The sequence below is a fragment of the Ooceraea biroi genome, chromosome 3 (assembly GCF_003672135.1).
Source record: "Ooceraea biroi isolate clonal line C1 chromosome 3, Obir_v5.4, whole genome shotgun sequence".
NCBI classification, from domain to species: domain Eukaryota; kingdom Metazoa; phylum Arthropoda; class Insecta; order Hymenoptera; family Formicidae; genus Ooceraea; species Ooceraea biroi.
Window position 1 is genome coordinate 3076699 of NC_039508.1, and position 20179 is coordinate 3096877.

At 41.5% G+C, this 20179-nt stretch overlaps 3 protein-coding genes across 16 annotated transcripts in view; 1 reads left to right on the forward strand and 2 right to left on the reverse strand.

Annotated features, from left to right (window-relative positions):
• Positions 1 to 9393, reverse strand: part of LOC105281370 (microtubule-actin cross-linking factor 1) — a 104968-nt gene extending 95575 nt beyond the window's left edge. For 3 of the 12 annotated variants that reach the window (XM_026968695.1, XM_026968693.1, XM_026968694.1), the window contains exons 1-2: positions 5003 to 6123; positions 1158 to 1508 (exon numbers count right to left, since the gene is read on the reverse strand). In XM_026968695.1, coding sequence (XP_026824496.1) covers positions 1158 to 1260 — 103 coding nt within the window. In that variant the 5' untranslated portion in view covers positions 1261 to 1508; positions 5003 to 6123. Of the gene's footprint in view, positions 1 to 1157; positions 1509 to 5002; positions 6570 to 9240 lie in introns of those variants that run through there. The other 9 variants (XM_026968679.1, XM_026968673.1, XM_026968670.1 and 6 more) reach the window with 5 other exon arrangements.
• A 1288-nt stretch (positions 9394 to 10681) lies between these two features.
• Positions 10682 to 13590, reverse strand: LOC105281369 (protein Cep89 homolog). The gene is made up of 6 exons (XM_026968700.1): positions 13402 to 13590; positions 13016 to 13283; positions 12320 to 12927; positions 11771 to 12258; positions 11343 to 11595; positions 10682 to 11196 (listed from the first exon to the last, which is right to left on the reverse strand). The coding sequence occupies exons 1-6, from the start codon at positions 13444 to 13446 to the stop codon at positions 10927 to 10929; spliced, it is 1932 nt and encodes a 643-aa protein (XP_026824501.1). The 5' UTR covers positions 13447 to 13590; the 3' UTR covers positions 10682 to 10926.
• Positions 13591 to 13742: 152 nt separating this feature from the next.
• On the forward strand, positions 13743 to 19710 carry LOC105281367 (venom serine protease 34). Of its 3 annotated transcripts, XR_003406393.1 has the most exons (8): positions 13743 to 15206; positions 15441 to 15662; positions 15772 to 15970; positions 16252 to 16452; positions 16558 to 16721; positions 16790 to 16946; positions 17037 to 19138; positions 19293 to 19710. XR_003406393.1 is itself a non-coding variant. In XM_026968701.1 (7 exons), the coding sequence occupies exons 1-7, from the start codon at positions 15027 to 15029 to the stop codon at positions 17060 to 17062; spliced, it is 1149 nt and encodes a 382-aa protein (XP_026824502.1). In that variant the 5' UTR covers positions 13743 to 15026; the 3' UTR covers positions 17063 to 19710. The 3 variants fall into 3 exon arrangements, 2 of the variants coding, with proteins under 2 accessions (XP_026824502.1, XP_026824503.1); XM_026968701.1 differs by having other exon boundaries at positions 17037 to 19710; XM_026968702.1 differs by having other exon boundaries at positions 16558 to 16709; positions 17037 to 19710.
• The last annotated feature ends 469 nt before the right edge of the window (positions 19711 to 20179 follow it).

Here is a 20179-nt window from a genome sequence, read left to right on the forward strand (position 1 = left end):
CACGGCATCGCTTTGACATGAGACGACATATAGTTGCATTAGATCGAGTTAGCTCCTATAATAGACGGTTATGTTAGACTCGGATAAAACGTGGGCGCAATCATCTTCGAAGCAGCCTGATCACTACCGGCTGGACCATAAAAACTTACTCCGGCTTTGTGTTGATCACTCACAAGGGAAGGTTTTTAGGTGTTACACTCGGATTTCAAAAAGTTTTTGCACGCAGGTAGGGAGGTCCCCAAATAGAAGAAAAAAAATAAAAGTAGCGGCCCAAATGCATATTTGCGCGCTACGTGCGCAATTTTCGATGTTAGGTTAATTACTCAAAAATGCTATTTCCAATCGAATTCTTTACATTTTTTATTTCACCTAATGCACATTTATATTGCTTTGAATAATTTTGTGTGTGTGTGTGTGTGTGCGTGCGCGTATGTGCTTCTGTGTGCGTGTGTGTGTTTAGAAAATACGAGCGTCTAATGTAATCTCGTGCCGCGCGAGCACAGTGCGTATAAAAGGCCCATTGCTCAAAAATGGTATTTGCATCGTAACTTTTTTAATTTTTTACTGCAACCGCCAATGCACACAATTTGGAATAATTGTACATTGCGCAAATCGTAGTTCGCTCTTTCTGCGTGATTTATTGTATGCGACTTTAAATAGATTTGATCAGAATCCATAACGAGGACATAAAAGATCTGGTCAAGGGAGGTTTTTAATTCTTTCAGTTTTAATTTTGGTTTTGATTTCTTTTTAAAGCGTTGTGCATTAGGTGAAACAAAAAATGTAAAGAATTCGATTGGAAATAGCATTTTTGAGTAATTAACCTAACATCGAAAATTGCGCACATAGCGCGCAAATGTGCATTTGGGCCGCTACTTTTATAATTTTTCTTCTATTTGGGGACCTCCCTACCTGCGTGCAAAAAATTTTTGAAATCCGAGTGTAACACCTAAAAACCTTTCCTTGTCAGACACACACGCAGGTATGTACAGTTTACAAATCTCACAACTTTCTTCATCATTTGTTGAATTGCGGACAGATAGATACACGCATTATCGCCGAGTATGTCGCTCAGCACTTGGACATCCCCGAATAATCCATGGAATATCCATCAATCGGTCTTCGCAGACATGCGACAATCAGTGTAAGCTACTCACCAGCGATTCGTAACACTGCACGATCAGCAGGGTCGAGCTGCAGGATGCTCAGGGGCTTGTCCTTCGCCCATTCCTTGAGGCTGCCGTCCAGCTCGAACTCCATGATCCCGCAGCCCAAGCAGAATTGAATTGTCCCTTACACCATGCTCGAGCGTCGCGTCGCGTCGCTTCTCGCCGCTTCGCCACGGCGCGACGCGCGATGGCAACGTCCTTTCGCACCGCTGCTGTTGCTGCTTGCCACCACTACGTCAACAACGCGCCGCGATTTGTCGACATTGTTTACACCGTTCGACGCGACGCACTGAACCGCTGCCGCCGTTCGACACGTGCGTCGGGACGCACGTGCGTTCGCTGCGGAAAACGTTACACTTGAACCCTCTCTTCCTCTTTCTTTCTTTCCTTTTCTCTTTCGCTCTCTTTCTCCCTCTCCACCCTCGTCGACTTGCGCGCCCGCGCGGATCACGCGAGCCTCGATCGACGATCTCGCCGCGCCCGTTTGATGATCACGATCGTCAGTGGCGTGACTCGCGCGACGCGACGCAGCGTAAATGACTGTCGGGAAGAAAAATAGAACGGGAGCGACGTCCACGGTGACGACGCGTTTCCGCCCGAGGCACGAAGCGGACTGATACCGCCCGTCGTACTCGTTACGCCGGTAGCCGTTAGCGCGCTTAGGTCATCCTGCATTAGACAGACTCGCGTGAGACCGCGGACCCTTCGCTTAGAAGCTAAGGGCAGTGTCGGCAGGGAGACACGAGGGTTGTGGGGATGGTTCCGTGGGTCATGGATCGGTGTCGCGCGCGTGCGTTTATTGAGACGGTTTTTGCGACGATATAGGGTGTCCGAGGCGATATTTCCGAGAAGTTGAGCTGCCTAGGAAACCAATCGACAATAACGCACGCTACCTTGATGTAGCGGCACCGATGACCTTGTACTGATAGCAGACTTGGCACATGCGAGCATAATAACGTAACTTGCACGCGTTGTACATGTTTATTGAACGTAGAAAGAACGTTACTCCCGAAATCTTAAGGGGGGAACCTGCTTTAGAACGTTGAAAATAAGGTATAATTTTACGAATTTTTTTTTGGAGAAACTATACAGCGGATCATTATAAAACTTTGATGCATTTATTAGTACATGTTTAAAGATAAAAAAAGTTATTTTTTGATTTGAATATATCGCCTGTAGAGGTCGTCCTGGAGGCATCTTAGTGCAGCCGGCATTGTAAATTGGCGAGCATTCTCCCGCCTCCAAATTTCATCCAAACTGAAAAATTGAAATATTTTCTCGTTATTTATGAATTCCCATCGTCGATGAACCTTTAATATTCATAAAAACATTAAGTTAAACAATTACTTTTGCATGAAAAAGTTCAACAACTTTGCCTAAAAATCGTACTTTTGTGTTCTAAGCTCCACCATTTTGGCACTTTTCAACTTTTTTCTTCTCTCTTTGGTTCATCGACGATGGGAATTCATAAATAACGAGAACACATTTCAATTTTTCAGTTTAGACGAAATTTGGAGGCAGGAGAATGCTCACCAATTTGCAATGCCGGCGACGCGGCTGCACTAAGATTTCTCCAGGACGACCTCTACAGGCGATATATTCAAATAAAAAAATAATTTTGTTTATCTTTAAACATGTACCAATAAATGCATCAAAGTTTTATAATGATCCGCTGTATAGTTTCTCCAAAAACAATTCGTAAAATATACCTTATTTTCAGCGTTCTAAAGCAGGCTCCCCCCTTAAGCGGTCTCCGAGCACTTTCGTGTGGGCTGTAGGAAATACACTTCCCGCCCAAGTCATTATTTTATCTTGTCGGTTAGAGCTCTTTAGATCGCGCCATCGTGAGGAGCGTTGTTGTAATCTTTCCGACCGTGACAGTGGACACGATGACGGCACACGTGAGCGTACGCTATTTTCTCTGGTCAATCGCTGGGAAAACCTTCTATGGAGCTACCGGTTTGTCTCCGACTTGTTCACTGGCTTCCACTCGGAACTCCAGCGCACACAAATATGATCAAACTCACCGAGGCATCGAATTTTATTTGCGTTAGTAAGCAATCGTATCGCGTTTCCGGAATCCGCTGTTCGTGCAGGTACCGTTAAATTAACACGTGCAACCAGAGAGAGGCGAGTCCTCGTTATCGTATCGAGCACGATTATCGTCTTGGCAGAGGGATCGCGCAAATTTCAATCGTATCAAATCGCACGCGGCATTAACGAGACCGCCATTACGACACACTCGCCCACGAGAAAATTGCTATGAATGGAAGCGGCAACGATGAAACCGCACACGCGTAATTAAGAAGCGGAACACGGCGGCGCACGAAGAGCAAACTCTTCGGGCTCTTTTCTTGAGTTTTTTTTGTTCCCTCCAACGCTTTCCGTACAACGCTTTCGACGACGCGCCACGGATATCCGTTCCACTTACGGGCTCCGAACGGCTTCGATTCGCGCGAAATAATGCTCGGCTCGGGCATAATTGGGCGAGCGATTCGCAACGAGGCGCGTCGGGAAGCAGTCGCAGAACATCGCGCGGTTTTGTTTCCGCGAAATGTTATCTCTGCACTAGATATTCGCGTTCGATCAAGACAGAAGCAGAGATAAATTCGCCGTAACGCGTACCACGAGAAATTCACCGAAAAAATATATTCTCGGGACAACGATCGCTCTCGGCCAAATTGGATGAAACCGCCATGGTAACACGCGCGCGACAACGGTCTACAATGATTCTACTTGGAGACGAAACGACGCCGAGATCTGGTTTTACGAGCGACCATTAAAGAAGTCTCGCAAGGGTGCTACGTTATAACCGGTCGCCGACGAAAGCTCACACATCTGCTGCGTATCGCTTTATAGACGCCGCACGACGACGGTGGGCGCGAGATAAAAAGATTCCAATCTGATACGCGTGTTCTGTGTTTCTGCAGGAGCGCGTGGCCGGCCTGGACGAATTTTGCTTCTCGTATTCTCAGCGCGTATTCGGTGACCGGAGCGACTCGTCGTCTCCAACAAGACATCGAACGCGCGATCTGCATACCGGATAAATAAAACATAAAATCGTATCACGTCTATCCTTAAACCCGGCGATAAGCCGAGATAAGACTGCCGGCCTACTTGTAATTCCAACCGCATTGGTGCTGGAAAAGCAGATATATTGTTATATTCTATTTTATATATTGCTGTATCCTATTTTGCCGCTGACTTTCGAATGTATAAAGTCACGATTGAAAAACTCAGACGCGCGGCTTGCAGCTTCTTTACGCTTGTTTAACAAGAAAGCCTTTAATGTATTTCCGCTCGTTTGAGCATTGATACATTTGTCTACTAATTTACCGAATTTCACATCGCGAATAATCTGCTCTGAAGTTGTTCTACATACTTAACGAAGTAATCGATTGATTTCTTTTGTTAAATAAAGTGGAGTGAATTTATTCGAACGTGTTTTCTTCGAGAGACACGTGTTGGCTAAAAACGTAGACTTACGAGTGTGAAAGGTAAATATACGTGGAAGTTTAACTACATTATTAAGCACGTCCATCGATCGACCGACAGGCGCCTCGCGCTCGACTCCGAATTAGCCAATTTTTCAAAAAATTCTGCTAGTTTCGTGTGTAAATAGGTCGAGGATTACAGCAGCGATCAATTCCGAGAGAAGGTCGGCGGAAACGGGATCGTAAACCGGTATCGATCGAAACTTGAGACAAACCGCCAGAAATATTTCGAAAACAGCACGGAGCAGATCGACCGCGTACAACCCGTCGTTATTAATCAAAAACCCGACTACCTTTCGCAGAAACGTAATAACGGAATAACGTTATGGAATATTTTACCTATTTTGATCGTCTTTGCTTGTTTATCACTGCTATCGTTACACGTTCAAGGTCCACCGATTGCGTAGTGAACCGAAGGGTACCTGCACCGAGTCGCCGAACCGTTTTTTCTTTTTTTTCAGCAAATTAACAGCACAATAAAAACTCACGCCGTGGCAACGTTCGTAATGTTGCAATCGCGAATTAAGTCGGCTTACTCATATTCGCTTTGGCAACGTGAAAGGCTTCCCCGCTTTGGCAATATTTTTAAACATCCAATATAATTGAAACCAAGAGAGTGAAAGTAAGAAGAAAGGACGGGAATACTAATCAGAGCCGTCGGACGCGGCTCGGGACGCGACTTTTCGTCAACCTCGAGATGCCTCGTGCACCGTTTCCGTTCACTTTCGCACAAGCACCTCCGCAATCGCGCGTACTCGGCACGCAACACGCGCGATGTGCGATCTCACGATATCACCAACGGACACGCGACGGACGAAACGAGCGTCGGAACGGCAAGTCTCCAAACACCGAGACGGCAACCGAATGAAGCACTCGCCGAGCGCCGGGGCTCGTTCGAAGCGACGCAACGCGGTGCGTCGCCGTCGACGACGCAACCGAAACACGTCGTCGCGGTCGCGCGTATCGCCTGGCTCTCCTCGCGGAGTGGTGGCACGCCGCGGTTCGGCTAACCTAGCCGCTCGCCAAGTGTAACGAGGATTCCACGGAACTTCCGGCGTTCGCGCGCCGCGCGGGCGATTACTCCCGCACCGCCGTCACCGTCACCGCGACGCTTCGTAGCGGTGTGCTAACTATAGGCGGCGTTAGAGCCACGCGACGCGGCGATAGTTCACGCGTGCCACGCGCAGAGCAAGAGACCGAGCCGCGACGAGGGACGACGACGTCCGTGGCGAGGAGGAGCAGAGACGGACGGACGGACGGACGGACGAGCAAGCGGGACGGAAGGAGACGGGGGGCGAAAGAGAGGGGCAGGCAGGAGCTTACGCCGAAAATAATTGGTCGCGCGTCGTCCTGGCGCGACGTCCTCGACTCCCGCAGCTGCACCACTGCCTCACGGCGGCATCGTCCGCGGGGAAAACGCCGGCCGCAGGCACGGAATCACTCGTGGATCGTGCGCACCGATGGGGTCACGACCATGGGTCAGCCAGCGATCATCTGGTCCGGTCACTCGCGGGGAAACCGGAAACGAGCGGGGGATGCGAGCGACCTTTCCGGTCGGCAGGGCGGCGGAACTAGCCGCAACGAGGTTGGCACGCGGAGCGCTTCCCGGCGCACGACGCGACTCTCGAATCCGCTCGAATTCGCCCGGCGAACGCGGCCGACGGGAAACGAGCGGTGCGCGCGACGTCACTGAATCACCGAATCCGAGCGCGCTGGTCTAGCCGCGAGCGCGGAGCGCGCGCGCGCCGCGCATTATCGCCTTATCGCGCCACGATTTTCGCGTCACGAACGAGTCGCAACCGACCGACCCGGTTGCACGACGACGGACGACGGCGGACGACGCGCCTAGCAGACGACATTTTGCGCGAGCGCGAGCCCGCACGAGGTGCACCGGAGACGGCCGATCGTCAGGGGCGGCTTGCCGCGCCAACCGTACCGCGAATATTCAATTTTAGTTGTCCGTCGTCGGATCTTGCATTGATTTTCATCGGTTGAATACAGTGTAATGGACAGGGAAGCTTGGATTATATTTAGAGTGTATATAAATGCTTCCACACATGCGTCGCATCGAAATTAATTGTGTATAATTGTGCGCTTTCTCAAACGTTCTTCTTATTGGCGTTATTTGATGCGATGATGAGAGCTTTAAATTGAACGATAGTTTGGGAGTTCTTTGAAAATTATATAGAAAGCGAAAGATCTAGTTGAAGTTTTTCTTGCAGGAAATATCGGGAACATCATTGAAAAAATAAAAGCCACAAGGTCTCAATTATCATCGTTACGCAACGCAAGACTTAAAGTGCGTCGCGTCACTAATTTTGCCAATAATTCTGGTTTCTGTCATTTTCTACAAATGAAGAAAATAGCGGTAATCACGATCAATCAAACAAATTGCCGAGAACAATAATAACTCATTAAACTACTTCTTCAGTGCAGTATCGTTCTCCTGCATATAAAATAATAAAAACGCTAATTAGATATTAATCTGTCGATATATAGATCTCATTACTTTTTTCTTCAAATAATTTTGCTGAAGGAATTATTTATTTTTAGTTGTTTGTAGATCTGTATGGGATACGTTTCATGGGATTCGTAAATTTCATAATTTTTCTCGCTCGTATCGTGAATTTCGAATGTCCGCGATACTCGGTATCCTTGCGGATTCACTTGAAATTCGTCTGTCACGCATAAATTGTGCAAAACTAGTTCCTTGAATTAATATGCGTGTCGCGTGTAACCGGCGCGATGGTTAACCTTAACTAGGCGGCCGCGATCGACCGTCCATTCTTCGATCTTCCGTTCGCTCACTCGCGTGACGTCACGACGAGTTAGACGATCCTGCTCTACTCGCGATGGAGCTCAATTTTTCGCTGAAGAAGCATTGCGAATCTTTAGAACCACGCAAATATCGAGAACCAACGGTCTTGTTTAATACTGATTACCCATACAGCACGAAAAGATTGCATATATATTGCAGAAATCTTCCACCGCAACGTAGCAACATTGCAAATTCACTGCGAAATGTTTCTGCAGCATTGCTATGGGATTGCAGGAATGTGAAAATGTCCGCTTTTCGGAACATTGCAACGAAACGTCATAATAATATTGCAATGTAATGAATTTGCAATAATTATAATTATTCATTATTATATACTTTAAATATTTTTATTTATATAACTTCAATATTTTTATTTATTAACATAAATAGACAATTATATGTAATATAACAATAGTAATAAAAAATGACAAACATTTTCTCTATTTTTGTTATAAAAAAGTAACTGTTCTTTATAAAAAAAAACTTAAAAATCCTCTTCTTGAGATATTATTTTTCCTTTAATTATGTTAAAATATTTTTCCTTTAATTAAATAATTGAATCTTCTTCGTTTTTGTTTGTATGTTGCCTGTAAAAATAAAATAGGAATTAAAATTCATATATTAGCATAGAATTACATAAAAATATACATACTGCAAGTATGTATAGAATTATATGTAAAATGACATACTTTGATCTCTCAATCCTAACCGGAGCTTGAGCAAGCCACTTGGAAATGCATTCAGCAATTTCTGCATCAGTGGCATGATTGTGTATTTCACGAACAGCTTCTATAACAGAAAAAGTTATTAAAAATATTACAACTATTAATATACAGTTTTCTAATGAATTTCCATAATTTCGAGGTTATAGTGATATAAACCGTGAAATAGGCAAATAGAGGGATTCTCTATTATAATTAATAGATACAAGATTAACAGCACACAAGTGCTATAATTAGACGTAATATTATAAAAAAGTACTTACCTTTTTCTTTTGCGTAACTACTTTCTTTTAGAATGATGCTCGCGTCGTACAACCACCATGTTCTTTAGATAGTCGAAAGAGACAAACACCGCATGCACATATATATTACCGAGCTCAGATTCTGGTCATCACACATCATTGGTCGAACAGATTTGGACGAATCTCGTTTGGATAGGAAGACTCCAATGTTTTAATAAAATGAATTATTAATATTAATTAATTACAAATTTTGATTGTGCAATGTTTCCGAAATATTAATGTCATGTTGCTACAAGTGTGCTGGTATTTTGCGGATATATCTCTGCAATGTCTCTGTACTGTTGCATTGCAATTTGCAACGTTGCAACGTTGCTGCAATGTTGGTGCAAGCTTCTGTGCTGTATGGGCAAAGACGAGATGATTCTCATCTTGGATATATGTTTCAATCGATAGTTAGATCGAAGAGCCTTATTCTTGACACGAAAGTTTTATTTAGTAAAATGACTAGCCATGTCTTCTTCGAACTTTTCCCTCCAAAGTAAAATATGATTTTTTAAATGAAAACTAATGGAAAAAATTTAATTTTAATAACTCTGGCATTAATATATATAATAATAGGATTTTATCAAATAAAAGTAGACTTTTTTCTTTAAAGCGATTAGAAGCGAAGTGCCGCTTCAATGCTGAGAAAATGGCCGCCTTTGCTATCAACCTACACTGTTCGCTATTCAAATATCATAGAACAGGCGCGCGCATGCAATAATGAACTGCAGAACGATGACATATACGACGTACCTGGCGGTGAATGCAGTTTCGATGTACCTGGCCAAGAAAATAACGTGAAGCGCGCAAAGGCGATCTCCGGGTTCGTGAACTTTGGGCACGCAAAGGCGGTCGCGCCGTCCGGGCCGACATTGGACTCGCGATGTTACGTCAGTGACACGTATTACGCGGCACTTAACGCATCACGACGCGCCTGCGAAGTGTTAAATCACTGGCGATGATTTTTCGCGCGCGGCAGCAATTTCAACGCGATTAACACTCCCGAAAGTGACGGAACGAAACTCGAGCGCGATGTGCGAGCCGCCGCGGCGCCGGCGCGTCCGTCACTAATTCAAACTCTGATTGAGAAACTCGAAATATCGAAGCGACCGGAGCGACGACCAATCACGGCCAATTAAATCCGTGCAATTCGATATTACACTCGAATGCGCAGTGGTGCACACTTGGCGCCCGTAAATGGCAAAGAGAATAAATAAGGCTGGAACGGACGAAACTGTTATTTAACGAAGAGGTAAAATTCGAGTTCTATTTAGAACTATCAAAGATGATATTATAATAAATATGATGGATTATCAAAAGAAATCTAATCGAAGTTAATCGCGGGGCAGGATGTTCGAGCCTCGCGTGAGGTTCTCATTTGTTTAACGAAAAATAGATACTCGATAGGTTACTCGAAACTCTCTTTCTAACATTCGGTTTCGAAAACATTTCGATTATTAAGATGAAGATTACGATCGCATATCGACATTTGTGTGCCAATATTAGCGAACATAATTGTTAAGACAAGATTTTCCCCGGCATTTAAAAATAATTGTATGCCACGCGCAAACATCCGTTGAAAGCAGAATCAACGATGTGTTATAACAATATCTCGATATTCTCTCGATAGCGTGTGCACATTATCGCGATCTCGACGTAAGAGCCAACGTCCACAAATTATCTGCGTAAAGTGCTCTGGGAAACGCGTCCGGCAATTAGCAAAAACCGCTTAGCAAATGCACGCGCGGTGCGAGGTGCGAGAGGTGCTGATGATTACGAGCGCGCACGTACGCGCCTTGCATGTTAATATTAATGGAACGTGAGATCACTCCTATAAGCAGGGACGTCAATTTTTCACGTCGTAGCCGCGCCACGATGATCCCCGGCGTCGACTCTCTCGCGAACCGCGCTGGAGAACCTTTTGCCGCGGTTGATGTCACCACTAAATAAAGGCGGTGATACTATCGATAAATCCGTTGTTTCTTTCAAGCATCGAACATTGAGCAAACGAGCACGGGCATATTTGACGTCGTCATTATCGGAAGGAATATATTATCGCGCTCGGTCGATCGAGTGCCGGCGATGCCGCCTCTGATTCTCCGCGTAACATCGAATCAGCTGATAGCTGATATCTCGACACTTAACTCTACATGTAGATCCGTGTGAAGATGTAAAAAGAAAACGAAGGTACAGCTATGAGGAGTCGTATATAATAATGTACATATAATAAATTACAAAAATTGTAATTGACTTGATCTAATAAAATTATGCTGCACGTGTATTGCACAATAACGACTAGCTTCCGTTTCTGGTCAGTTGAAGTATTCTTAGATAATCAGTAATGATCAGGCAATGTGTGTGAGTTTCGCGTCGGTAATGATACATTTTTTATATTGACAACGCAATTGGATTCATTTTGCGTCGCACGAACGATTTCCGTTAAACGTGTTGAATCTTCACACTCTTCAATGCTCCCTTAACTTTCTTATTGTCTGTGGCAGTGACTTTCCAAACGAGTTCCAAGTTCTCGCGGGCAGCACAAATCTCCCTCTGCAACCGGCCGATCGTCTCCTCCTTCTGCTTCAGGAGATGCTTGAGACGTTGCAGCTCTCGGTGATACTCGTCCTTCATTCGATGCACTCCGACCTGCTGCACCTTTATATTTTTCTCCGCCAGTGCCAAGTGTTGCTTGGCACCTTCGTGTACGATCTGCCGATACAAGTAATTTTATTTATTTTATTTTATTTTATTCAAGTACTTTTATTTAATTAATTTAATAATTAAAACATTAAAACATTTATTTAAAGAACGAGTACTACAAAAGTACGGTATTCGATACGCATTTTAGCATGTACCTTTAATTGTTCTTTTAAATGGCTCACTCGTTGAGTAATAGTGTCGCCGAGGAAGTGGATACTCGCTTTCTCATTTTCCGTTTCGTGTAAAAGCGTGATCAACTTATCCCGCTCGGCGACCACTCTCTCATATTCGCTGAACAGCTCCTCGCAATACGCAGTGGTCTTCCTTAACTGCTTCTTAAAAGAGTCACGAGACACTTGCATGGAATGCGCGATCTTTTGGAAATGCTCCAATCTTTGCTGCATGCGTCTAGAACAAATAATTATATTAATCTCATATAATATATGTGTGTGTGTGTATTTATTTTAGCTTTTCTTGCCGAAGCAGGATAAATTTTATATGATATAATCAAAATATAATTTTATATCTATATAATTGTATAAGAAAATCCACGCAATTGGAATTTACGACACACCATACTCACTTCAAACTTTTTTCAAAGTTTCTATTCGACGTTTTCAATTGATTTCTCTCTGTTGCAATCACGTCCAGTTGCGTTTTATTATGGCAGTGCAAGTCTTCCATTTCCTTGACGCGAGTCAACAGTTTCTCTCTCTCAGTTTCATATTGACGTTTCAGTTTCTCCAGCAATTCCTTGCACTCCTCGACGGCAGCGTTGTGAACATCGACAGGCATCGTTTTCGTATTGTCGCACTGCAACTTCTCGTACTCCTTCACGAGAACATCGTACTTCCCCTGCAGATTACTCAGTTCAGTCCTCGAGGCGATATGTTCCTCGTGCAGTCTGTTATTGTCGAACGACATCGCCTGCACTTTCTGCTCGTACAACGAATGTATCTCGTGTATCTTTTGTTTCTGGTGATTCGTCTGCTTCGTGTAACACTCGTTGAGTTCCTTGAGCAGGTCGGCGTCCTCGGATATCATCCTGATCTCGTCCGCATACCTGGCACACTGGAAAACTTTTACTACAGCAATTTGTAAGGTACGTGGCGATCTTCAATGATCAAAATACCTTCGCTTTGAATTTTTCGATTTCGCCCTGCATGCACTCGTTCTCCACGATGACTTCTTTGCACCTGGCGCCGAGATTCGCGATGTCTACCTCGTATTTATTTATGAGCTCCTGTTTCTCCGACAGGCTCTCTCGATAAGCATCTAGAAGCGGGCCTAGCACGTGAGTATTCACAGCACCCCACGACTCCGATACCTTTTTAATGTTATCCGCTGACCTCTTAGAATCTAACGCATCATTAATGTGTTTGGGAAGGACACTTTGTCCAGACTCTCTCAACTTATCTTGATATCTCTCCAGTTCTGCGTTCAATCGAAAAATCACGTTTTTCAGAAGCAGCACGTCCTCGTTTAGTTGGACATTTTCAGTCTTGTATCTTTGGTTAAACGACAAGAGATTGGAATTGGCTTTCTCCACTTTCTGTAGAGCCTCTGTGAATTCCTTGTGATGCGTGCGCAACTGGCAGTATTCCGATTCACGTTCTGTTAAAAGGGCATTTAGTTTCTCGCATTCTTGTTGAAGATCCTCGTGGTTTTGTAACAATTTGTGATATTTATTGCGAATCCTTGACATCAAGGTGTCCTTTTCCTTTAAATCCGCGATAGTCTCTATATTGTGAAAAACATTTGAATGAAATTTAGTAAAATATTTTACATACAAATGTTACAACAAATCTATCGTTTATAAAGAACTTACCAGGATTTACATCAGACTTTTCCAACTTCATCGTTAACGTCCGATTTTCCTCAACTAATCTGTCAATTTTGTTGTGAGTGCAACGTTTGCTATTCTTCTTGGGCTGTGCAACAGTGTCGCCATTCCCGTTTTTATCCGCCAATTCCTGGAATTCACCGTTAATTCTCGAATAACGTCTCGCTCCCTTGTGAACTCGTCTATGACGATGCAGTGGTTTGTGCACCGGTTCCAGCTCATTCTCTGTGAATGAAATCCTACGACCACTGTGCTGTAAGTACAATAGAATTTATTTAAAAAAATTAAGAATACCGTTTTTGCCAAAGATTCTTGTCTAAAAATTATATAAATGAAAATATTTGAAATATTTACTTATATACAATCTGTACCTTCTCTTTAGAATGCTTATCAGCACCGTTATCACGATTTGGCATTACTATCTCGTTCCTCAAATGCACATAACACACGACGGATAAAGCAGATTTAAAAATTCACTTATACATGCAGTTCTAATGTCGTTAACAAACACATGACGTCTCGGATCGCGCCAAATTGAACAGGTCGTGGTCAAACTCACGGTTTGTTTGTGTTTGGAGCAGGGCCATGATTCTGATTGCCATGGCAACCAGCTGGACAGTGCTGAACCCGGGACGGCGTGTAGTGTGGTAGTGATTCGTGAAGACAGCCACGAGATGTCGCTAGATGCGAATTCCAGAGTCCGCTTGCAGTATATTAATGAAAATGACCGTCGCACGATCAATGAAAGCCCGCGTACAGGCGCACATGTATGCGCGCGTTGCGTATTTCATTCAAGTTCGTTCAACGCTCTTAAGGGCCTTGCTGGAAGCGTGTCATAAACCGGGGGCGAGAAGAGAGAGAATTGCCATTTATAATAAAATTGCTCCAAGTCCTCACGTTCAATTTATATCTGTAAAAACTCGCTGCCACGTACTGTTACGGGAGCAGTGCTTAAGGGATTTCAGAATTTTGCAAAACGCCTTTTATCTAGGTAATGCAACATACGTGTCACAATTATAGTACTTGAGTAACATTGGGTAATCAATACGCTTGCGTTAGTATCAAATATATATGTAAAATATTAATATATAATACGTATAGAATATGTTAACAAAAGTTGTACGAAATATAATGTAATTAATATTAATATAAAGCAATAATAGTAATTGTGGCACTCGAATTATAAAATATATAAAACAAACATAAATTCCTTTGTATTTTAAAATTAAAATAAGAAACACAAGTCGTATTATCACAATCTTAAATATAGAATTCTTAAATATTATAAAGTATTCTTTTAGGTTTACGATACATAAAAGTTTTAATTTATTATAACGAAATAATAGATAAATATATTTTTATTTCTATTAACTTGACTCAGAGATTCTAGTCTGTCACATAAATTTCTGTCTGAACTTGCGATATATGATGACAACCGCAATGCGGTTCTTCACAACGACTGCTTATTTCTGATTAACCGCTTGATTATACAATGATTTAAAAATAAATTTAATGCCATCGATTGTCAAAAAGATATTTTATAACTACTTCTACGAATTAAGAAGTTATTAAAACAAGACTTTAAACGTTTTAACAAGATATGCATATATCTGTCTACTTTATATAATAATGTCGACGACGACTATCGCAATGATTTATACTGGAAATCTTCTTAAGTAATACGTGACCACGACTAATTGTTGTTCATTATTACCATTTCCGAAGTAGTTTTGCTGCGTACTCATAAATTACATTCCGTTTTGAACGGTCTTGATTAAAAAAGTTATAACTGCGCGTGTAAAATCTCTGTGCAATATACAAATAACGCAAAACTTAAAGCGATAAAAAGTTTTCTACTATGCAGAACATAATTTTTGTATCACCCTATCTGTAATATCTATGAAAAATTAATAGGTAAGAAAAATTAGAATGTATACGTAATTACTGATTGCTTTTTACAGTCGGATTAACGCTAACGCTGTCGCTTTGTTTCGTAATGCCAAATGGCTTGTTTAATCGAGACTGCAGTTTTTACCAACGTTTGAAGAGTGGTAACATCTATTACGTATACAATGCCGATTATCCTAATGCTTCCAACGGCCGACAATATTGCAAGTGGAAAGCGGAGAGCGATTATCGTGTGAAATTATCGTGCAATATCTTCGAGATACCTTGGGTAAGACCTTTTGTATTATAAAAGATTTAAACACTAAAAGATATTGTGTTTTTTGTGTTACTGTACTCAAACACGAACATGTTATTTATTGCATTTACGATAAGGATAACTCGACTTTGCGGAATCATCTCAAGATCATCAACGACGATATTGAAGTTACTTATTTTTAATTGAACGACGAATATGAATGTTTCACAGAATTTTTCATAATAACGTCCAGAATACTTTTTTCAGCACGTCAAATGTGCTTTTGACAGCCTGACTGTCAAAGTAGATGAATCCGTGGCATTTTCTTACTGCGGCAACGATACGTTTAGCGTAGAATCGACGGGAAAGACCATGACCATTGTGTTGTCAACCGCATTTTGGTCATCGGGAGTTAAGTTCCTGTGCGAGTTGCAAGCACTCGAAGAAGTAGAGAAGGATTATAACTGCAGATGCGGATGGAAGAAGCCGGTGCGCGTTAATTAATATTAAAGCACGCAGAAAATTTATCTGTAGCATATTTATACAGACATTTCTACTGTACGGACTCTCACTTTAATCTTTTAACTATTTATCACAGACGAAGATTGTGGGAGGTGTGGAAACTGGCGTAAATGAGTATCCCATGATGGCTGGTCTTGTCGATCCTTTTCGAAGGGAGGTGTATTGCGGAGCATCCGTCATATCTCAAAGACACGTGTTAACTGCTGCACACTGTGTGATCAACAGAGACGCAAATAAAGTAGGCGTGCTCGTGGGAGATCATGATCTTACTACGGGTGAGTGTTTCCTTTTGCATTAAGAAAATTTGAGGGTGGTTTTACAGAATTTCGCTTCATATTTTTATTACTCTGTTATTACCACAAATTTATCTCTGCTATTGAATACGAATTAAATATTTGTATTAACTAAAAATTGTATAATATAAATAATATATGTTTACGTAAATTTTCTTAACTAGATGTCTGAATAATCTTTATCTAATACATAGTGTAGGATATTTAAAGTATTTCTTTTGCTTGTCTTAATTGTGACAACTAAAAGTTTCTTAATATTTCAGGTGCAGATACAAATGCGTCACGCCTCTACGTCGCAGACGAATTTAATATACATCCTCTTTATAACGACACGTCTCTAGAAAATGACATAGCTGTAGTAACAGTGAATGGCATTATAAACTTTAGCGAAGAAGTTGGACCAGCTTGTCTTCCGTTCCAACATCAGTCCGACTCTTTCGCAGGAAATTACGTGGACTTATTGGGTAAACGATATATTCCCTTACTTGTTATCTAAGTTGTTTAATAACGATATTTCTTGTAAATTGCATAAAGAAAAAATTTTGATACTTTTGATTTAATTAAGATAGGTTGGGGAACGACAGAATTCGGAGGGATGAGACCGGATACTTTACAAAAAGTTATGGTGAGCGTAATCTCATACCAAGATTGTCATCGCTCGTATCCGAATTTGTCATATGGCCAACTGTGTACTTATGGCAGAAATAAAGACGCCTGTCAGGTGACACTGCTTGTGGAAGTTCTACAGTATTAATTATAGCAAACAGTATATATTCGAGTCGCATAACACTTTTATCACAGTTTGACAGCGGTGGTCCCGTACTGTGGCAGAATCCTACGACGAAGCGGGAGGTTCTCGTAGGTATCATCAGTTACGGACTTGCTTGCGGCGATGATGATCCAGCGGTCAACACGCGTGTCGGCACTTATATCGATTGGATTTTAGATGCAACACCGGGTAAGTAATTAAGTATACGAAATATACACTGTCTGTTGTCAGTATTACCGTGTATTTGCTCGTTTACCTCGTAAAATATTTCGTTTATAGGTGCGTATTACTGCAAAGCCGAATAGTCTGCTAAAATATTATTTATAATTTATTGTTTGAAAATTTATGTTTTTTTTAGAGATGTTGCTTATAATATATTATAATACGTTATTTATAATATATTTATATAAATTATTATATAATTATTACCTTTTGTATTTTTATATGGTCTCGAAGCTACTTATAGATCTAGACTTCTTCAAGATTTATCATAAATGTGCATTTAATATGCACACTTTATAATTCATGGATTGAAATATTGAGATATCTGATCTACCTTCAACATTACCTAAAATACATTTCATCTAATCAACTTTAATCAAAATGTCACTATCAATATCCTCAAACTTAGATTGTGTTACATATTTAATAAATCTCGAATAGATTTATAGAGTTGCGGAGAACAATTTAGATTGTCCTTAATAGCGATTTATGTGATGTAAAAGAATCAACATTGACGGTTCGTAAACAATGTCTCATTAATAATAACTTCTTGAATGAGGATGTGACGTGAGACCGTCTATGGGAGGGAATCTATGGTAAGCGTCCACTTACACTGACCAATATGATACTGCATTAGCTTGCTCGCCATGGTGCGTACGTACTGAAGATTTATATCATGCGCTTATTACGTGAAAGAGACGCAGAAATAAAATATATAATATGAATAGAATATTTCACTTAATGAGATTGTTATTCGCTAATGCAAAACTAATGCGAACGTGTCGGTTCCTTGTTGAAATGAAAGTCAATTTGTGTAGATAACTACTCATCCATTATTTAAATTAGGACGAGTAATATTTTCTTTTATATATTTTCTATGTATATCAAGAAATCAATTTATCAATTTAGTTATACTACTATAATAAAACTAATATCATGTCAAGTATATCGAATCAGATATTCAGCAAATATATATCAGTTAATAGTTTCGTTCACGACATACGTTTATTAAACAAATTGATTTCTTCGATATGCACGGTGATATATCCTTGACATAGTTGTTGACCCAATGACAATAAATGCGCAAATAGGCTTTCCATCACGAAGGATCACTCTATAATATGACAAATTTTTGCGAAGAAACATATGTATTTTTCTTATATAGAAAAAATCTGCATTTTATATAATAATTTTCAATCAAACGAATTATTTACGATTTGATAAACTACTGACAGAAGATGAAGATCTATTTTATAATAAATACTGATCGATCCAACTTTTGCATATTTATAAAAATATGAGAAATCAAAAACTGTTTTAACAAATACTTTTATCTTTTATAAAAAAGATGTGCGATATGAAATTAAAATATCACGTATCCAACATCAAATACTAAGTGTTTCGTCGTGAGAACTACGACGAGCGTGCCTGTCACTGGTTTGAAGGGTTCGCATAATCCGCATCTGTTCCCAAGGGACGTGTGGTGCCATTCAGAATAATAGTACAAAAATTCTTTGGAGCGGTGCGCAGAAAGAAATTGAATGAGCATTGTAAGGACAAGGTGATTATCTAGACTTGTATAACCACTTCCGTGCGCGAGAGGTAGTAAAGGTGTAAGCGCAGGTACGCATTCTACGTCTCTGTACACTGTGCGTAGAAGATGTATAATAAAAAATCGAACGCGCGGATCTATTCATTGTAGATTTTCCACGCACTTCCGACAGCAGTAAAGTTGAAATTGGACTTTTATAAAAAGGAAAAGAAAACAAGCTTGCACCTATGTACACCTACCGTGCATCATGTGTTCACCGCATTTAACATAGTGCATTGTACAGCAAGGACATGCATCGTTCATTGCGTGCACGCGTTGTTATGCATTGTATAATGCTGTTCCAGTCTTTTTTCTATTGGGCATTCGAATCGTCATCTCTAGCGAGTGCGCACAAAGTCTGTACGTGATATCCCTGTCCGTACATAATTGCCAGTACAAAGATCCAGCACGTATTACTAGGAGAAGCAACATTCCTTTGCCAATACAATGGCCAACGAACTGCAACACATGTGTTCGAACTGATACTGATTTATATCCGTAAAATTGCTTTCAAGGTTTGCGCGATATTACGCAACCTCGTAACAGCGGCACATTATAATCAATCCAGGTAAGAGACACGAAAAGTAGATATTATGTCGGATTCCTCCCCCTCTACAAAATTGGACTTGACATTTAATAGAATCTAATTAAGAGTGGGCATTCTCCTGGAATATTTTAGAAACTATTGATTTAAATATTCTCATTACTATGTCTGTTACTAGAAATGATTTTGGCGATACAGTCCTTTACGAGGTCAAAGTTCGCTGGCTACTATGGAGATGAAGAACGTTATCAGAGTTGCTCAACATACTGTAAGTATATGCGCGAGCGCTATTCCATGCAAATCAGGTAAACGATGATATACGAGCGATGAATAGCGAAGAACGCGGGAACAAGGTCGAAAGGTTACGCGACTGGTTACGTAACTACCGATTGACCCGCTCTTTATATGTGAATATTATGTGTGCGTGTGTTGAATGTGTTCAGACGCGGGTCCCGCGGAACGTTACGTCTTCGGGAGATAGTCTAGTAGCTATAGCGCCAACTGACGTCATGGGGTGATCGCTACCGCCTTTAATCAACGACGACAAGCTCGCCAAGAACCTGAGGAAGAAATAGGCAGGATGATAGAGATTAATGTTAAAAAATAGAAATATATAAAAAAGGAAAGCGCAAATACTACATGATGGTGACCGAGATAGCCGAAAAGTACAATTTAATTAATTGGATTGATTTGACTCATTTGCTCGTTGTCTTCGATTCATTTGAAGCGCTTCAAGATCCATTAAGGGTTTCTGCTAAGTAATTACCCCCCGTGAAAATTGCTTTCTCCTCCCGGTTGAAAAACAAGGTTGCTCGGATAAGGGTTGGGATGTTGTCTGAGCCGTTACGAGGATACCAGGGAATCCTTCGATCGAAGCGGTTACGACGGAAATGGAGACGCGTGGGAAGTGGCGCGGTTGCCCGGCATATATCTACCCCCGCGGAACAACAATCCGATCGATGACGGCAGTTTGTCAGTTTAAACTACTCTCGTTACCCCGAGAGAGCCGCGAAGTTCAAATCGTGTCGAAACGCGCGTCACTAAAAACGTCAACGGCGGACAAAA